Genomic DNA, 5,974 nt, shown 5'->3' with positions numbered 1-5,974 from the left:
TTCACCTAAATACTTAAATTATTTTATTTTTTACATTTTAACCTTTGTTATTTTTTATACATGAAATTTTTTACACTTATAAAAAATAAAATAATTTGAATATTTAGGTGTAGTGATTTGATATATAAATTCAAAACAATTATTTTAACATGTTTATATAAGTTATAATTAAGCTTATTTACTAATTTGGTCTCAAATAGAAAATGACGAAATTGGATCATTTTAAAAAATTGGGGTACTAAATTGAACCAAAAATTTAAATTGGGGTACTAAATTGAAAACAGTTATTAAACTGTCACGTGTCATGATTGTAAGCTGCCACGTGGCACGATGATAAACTGACACGTGGCAGTTTAAAAATTTTTTGAAAAAAAAATAATTTTTTTGAAAAAAAAATTTAAAAAAAAAAAAATTTCATGGCTTGACATGTGTCCTGTACGGACACGGTATTAACTCCAACTTAACGGAGAGGACCAAATTGAATCTCTTTAGAAAATTGGGGTACCAAATTGAACATTCCTAAAGTTCGAGTACCAAATTGAACTTTCCGAAAAAGTTTGGGTACCAAATGTGTATTTATACCTATAAATATTTATGTTAGTTTAACTCCACACCAATTATTATTGATCGGGTGAAAATAGTCAAATGTATTACATATAGATAACTTTCAATATTTTTTTTAAAATAAACTTCCTATATGAAATAAAATAAAAACATAACAGTAATTGGTTTTAGAGTATCTTAAAACAGATATTATTATTAATGAAAAAAAATAGTCAAAGTGTATTAAATTTAACTAAGTTTTTAATATTTTCTAAAAATATTCTTCCTGTATAAAGTATAAAATAAAAGAACATTACTTAGTATTAGAGTTTTTAGAAAAAATGTTATTAACTAAAGAACAAATGTATATCTTTATTAGAGCTGTCAACTTTATTAGCAGTCCTAGGGTCGGCCCCAGCCCTACATAGAGCTAAGCCCCATTTTGTTGGCCTATACATTAGGGGACTTTTTCAAAGCCCTCAACCCCAAAAGCCCCCAAGTAAAATGGTGGGACAGGGTTAGGGTCGGGTTAGCCCCCTTCTCCTTCCATCAAAATCTAGAGTTTTTGTGTGTGTCTTCTTCTTCGTTCAAAGGTTCTTCTTTTCGCTGAATTTTCTTGACCTAAATTCAAAAGTTCTTCTTCTCACTAAATTTTCTTCACCCAAATTCAAACTAAACCCCATTTTCCCTAACTGCCATCGTCTCTAGTGGAGTCCAAGAACCGCACATGGTGGTACAAGGCAACAACGGTAACGAGATGATCGAGTGGTAGAATTTTGACGAGGTTAGTGTTTGATTATGATTTTTGCCTTCTATTTATCAATAAACATCACTGATTCTTTGTTTTCTGGTTTCTTATAAGCGATATAAACCCTTTGGGATTTTTGAGTTTTTTGCGGAATGGATTTAAATAGTTGGATGTTCATGTACCAATAGTTGGATTTCTTGGCAAATAGGAATAACTATAAAGGAAACAGGGTCAGTTCATGTACCAAATTATTGCTTTGTATTTGTATAAAGACAATGAAATCTACATTGTGCACAAGTTAGTCTGTAGAAGTTTTCTTACATACTTCTCAAAATCTGATTTATTTATTTTTCTATTCAAGAAATGTTCATAGGAGTTTGTCCAAACAAATTCATGGTTTTGAATGTCATTGCAATTCAAAGAAATTATAATTGCAGTTGAATATCACATACTGTGATGTGGAATTTTATAATCACATGGCAGCCACGACAGGAATCACAACTTAAATCTAAGCATCCAGGGATTTGTGTATTGGTTGAGTGTGGTTTTCATTGTCTTTATCTCTGAGAAGTGATGTTATTTTGTTCTTATTTATTCAGCACATTGTTACTCATAATCTTGGAGTCTTAGCGACTATAGCAAACAAACTAAGTAAGCACCATTAGATTTTACAAGGAATGATTTTTTTTTCTTTGCAGTCTATCATCTTATTTTATAAAAATGTTTGTTCCAAAAGTTAACGAAAAGTTGCTTGAAGACCTTGAAGTAATGGGATTTCCAAAGGCACAGGCAACCAGAGCACTTCATTATTATGGTACGTTGATTCACTATATAAATAAGTTAAGATATGTAGATTGAAAATTATGTGTCGTGTTTAATTTTAATGTGCTAGAACTTACGTACATTATTTTATTCCTTACTAAGAGGCAAATGTTAGAAGGGATACCTGAACTTCATCAATCTAAAACTTTATTGAAATTGATGTACAACAGCGTATTTGTGACTCTGGGAAGCACTGCAGTTTACTTATTACATTCAGAGCACTACAATCCCTTTGAACTCTTTGAGGTAAACATGTTTTTCATCTTTGATAGATTTTATGGATATTATATTTTTTGGTATGGATATTATGTTTATGTATTGTTTTTGTTCTATTTTAGTATGTGCAGACAATACTCTATGTTAAGAAGTGTAATGATGTAGTTTGTATCTTAAGTTATGTTCAGAAACAACCCACTTCACAGATTCACCTAACACTCCTCTCTTATTTTGAACCGCTTTCATTTCTATCAATATTATCATTTCTTCTTTCATTTCATCCCTTCTATTCTACATACAATACTGTTGTTTTCTTCACTCTGCACTCCTAACAAGAGTGTTGGTTCAACTTCATTCATTTCATCTATTTATTTGGGAACAAGTGAAAGCACAGTAATATTCTGACCTTGTTCAAAAGTGTTTTTTTTACAAGGATAAATGCATGCAAACATCAGTGATCCTATCCTTCTTTCTTTAGACGTTTGATTCCCACAATAGTCTCTATCTTTATCTCTGGGATCTAAATTAGTTGGAGTTATTTTTCTGGAATTTGTCTCTGTGAATTCGTGGGTACTTTGTTAAATCAGAAAGAGAGAGAGAGAGAGAGAGGTTATTTATTTAATTTAATCTGTGAAGCAAAAAGAGTGGAAGATGGAGTTTTAATATCCTTAACCCGTTTCAATTTGAACCACTTTTGGTTTCTGTTTTTGTTGTATCTGTATATAGTTTCGATTTGAACCACTTTTGGTTTTTGTTTTTGTTGTATCTGGATATCCTTTGAGAGTTAATTAAGATGGATCACAAAGGGACGGAAATGTCTTACTACCTTAAAATGAGTTTGATCTTCATAGCTGTGGCATTTTCCTCTTCCTTTCCTTTTCTTCCAACCCTTACATAATGACACTGTTAAAAGAAGTTGTTTGGATTTATTTCTGGCCTCATATCGTTTAGGATTAAGTTAAACAAATAATGCAGAGCAGTTTTGAGCTAGTTAGCAAACAACACTCTCATTGTACCTTTGTGTTAAGCTTGGGAAGCTCTAAAGTTGTAGAATTTAATCTTAACCTTTAAGCAGTTTAATGATAAGTAGAGATTTTTTTCACCAGTTACAAAGATTATGACTGTACCTTTTTGTGGAATTGTATGAGTTTTAGGCACCTCTAGAGGATCCATGCACTAATTACAAGACTGGTTGGGTCAATTTAGTTGTCTGATCTCTACTGCCTAAAGGATAATTTCTCAGGGATGTGACAGTACTATGTCCTGCAGCAACAATAAATTCATTGTTACCTTTGAAATTTTTCTAGGTCTTAATATGTTTTCTTTTTTCTTATTTTACACAAGATAGTGATTAGGACATCTGCATTGGTCAGTAGAGTCATCATGAGGGCATTGGGTTGTATGTTGTTCTTTTATATTTTAGCCTTGGGTAGAGGGTGGACAAGAAGAACACTGGAGGAAAAATTATTGGAGGAAATTATTAAACACGGTCAATAATATCCCAATAAATTTAGTTTTTTAACTTAAACTAGTAGGTTTTGTTATTCATGCATCCCACCTCACCTAGTGAGATAAAGTTGTTGATGTTATTGTTATTGATTTTGTAATTACTACATCTTATAAATATTTTCCGAAGTAGCACAGGATATAAAGCAAATTAAAGAATTTATTTTATTATTACTTTCCAACATCTACATTTTGACATAATTATTTGTATTATAGTTATATTATATTATATTCTATTAATAATAAAATAATGACCTTTACATCAAATTTTAGTACATTTGATGCATATATGGCTTTTAATTATAAAATTGTCAGTATGTTGTTTTACGTTAGATATATTAGATATATGGTGCACAAATGTTAAATTAGTAATGTACAAATGTAGATATATTCTTTGTGTATATATGTGCTATTAACTGGGATATTTGTGTATAAGTTGTCACATCTATATTCTTTAGCAATTTTAATCATTATAATGAAGATTGAATCATTTGTGCTAAAATATTCTATGCAGTTGTGTAGAATAACTTTAAGATATGGATCCCTCTAAGAGTAACCCTTTGAATTTGGATGATGATCTTGTATCTGAAACTCCTAGTCCATCTGAAAATGCTGCCACAAATAAAAAAGAAGCATCAAATGTTTGGAATTTTTTCACAAGAATAGGTAAAGACAAAGATGGAATTGAAAAGACTTCGTGTAAGTATTGTGGCCATCACTACAAAGTTGGCAAAAATCCTAAAACCAAAAATAATTATAGGACTTCACATTTAAGTCGACATATCTATTCATGTAAAAGTATTGCAAACTTAGATGTGGATCTCAGTCTTGATCAAGAAGGAAAGTTTGGGACACGGAAAATCAATCAAAAGGTTCATCATAAGTTACTTGCGAGAGCCATAATTAAACATGGTCTTCCTTATAATTTTGTTGAGTATGAAGGAATTAGGGAGTGGATAAAATACATTAATCCTGAGGTTGACATGAAATGTAGGAACACCACTGTTTTAGATGTGGTGAAGGAATACATTAAAGAGAGGGATAAAGTTAAGCAGATCATGTCTAGGATTCCTAATAGAATTTGTTTAACTTCTGATGTTTGGACTACAATTACTTTTGAGGGTTATATTTGCCTAACTGCACATTTTGTCGATGAAAATTGGAAATTGACAAGTAAGATTCTTAACTTTTGTCGAATGAAACTACCACACATGGGTGCTGAACTAGAAAATGTTGTATTTGATTGCCTAAAGCAATGAGGTATTGATAAGAAAATTTTCTCCATTACCTTGGACAATGCTTCTGCAAATAATACCTTACAAGATATTTTAAAAAGTCATCTTTGTGTTCAGAGAAATTTATTGTGTGATGGTGAGTTTTTTCACGTTCGATGTTGTGCTCATACTCTTAATTTGATAGTTCAAGATGGTTTAAAGGTGGTTGACAAAGCACTTCATAACATTAGAGAGAGTGTTAAGTATGTTAAATCATCGGATTGAAGAACTCTCAAATTCAAAGAATGTGTTAGTGATGTTGGCATAAATATGAGCATTGGGTTGAGATTAGATGTGACTACAAGATGGAATTCGACTTATTTGATGCTTGAAAGTGCAATAAGATACAAAAAAGCTTTTGAAATTCTCAAAGTGGTGGATAGAAGTTATAAAAATTGTCCATCTTCTGAGGAATGGAGTAGGGGAGAGAAAATGTGTCAATTCTTAGAACCATTTTATGACATCACAAACATGATGTCTGGTTCATCCTATCCCACTTCAAATTTGTATTTTATGGAAATTTGGAAGATTCAATTAATCATTGAAGAGAATTTGTTGAATGAAGATGTCATTTTAAAGACAATGGCTTTGAATATGAAGGAGAAATTTCAAAAGTATTGGAAGGAGTATAGTATTGTGTTAGCTTTTGGAGCTATTCTTGACCCACGACTAAAGGTTGATTTTATAATGTATTGTTATAAAAAATTGGATCTTCTAACTTATGAAGAGAAAACTAAGAAAGTGTTAGAAAAGTTCAAGATGTTGTTTGGAGAATGTGCAAAGAACTTGTCTATCTCTTGTGGTTCTCTTTCCCATTCTCCTAAGGAATTCATCTCCATGTCTCAATCCAATATCGAAGAGAGTA

General features: G+C 31.2%; 1 protein-coding gene across 1 annotated transcript; it reads left to right on the top strand.

Moving 5' to 3' along the window:
• The first annotated feature begins 4,371 nt into the window (after nucleotides 1–4,371).
• Nucleotides 4,372–5,094, top strand: LOC114187843 (zinc finger BED domain-containing protein DAYSLEEPER-like). Its single transcript, XM_028076223.1, has one exon. The coding sequence runs from the start codon at nucleotides 4,372–4,374 to the stop codon at nucleotides 5,092–5,094; it is 723 nt and encodes a 240-aa protein (XP_027932024.1).
• The last annotated feature ends 880 nt before the right edge of the window (nucleotides 5,095–5,974 follow it).

The sequence above is a fragment of the Vigna unguiculata genome, chromosome 6 (genome assembly GCF_004118075.2).
Source record: "Vigna unguiculata cultivar IT97K-499-35 chromosome 6, ASM411807v1, whole genome shotgun sequence".
Classification (NCBI taxonomy): Eukaryota; Viridiplantae; Streptophyta; class Magnoliopsida; order Fabales; family Fabaceae; genus Vigna; species Vigna unguiculata.
This window is presented reverse-complemented; position numbering and strand designations above follow the sequence as displayed.

Coding starts and splice junctions, on each gene's coding strand:
- LOC114187843 (XM_028076223.1), top strand. CDS start 4,372: ATGGATCCCTCTAAGAGTAACCCTTTGAATTTGGATGATGATCTTGTA.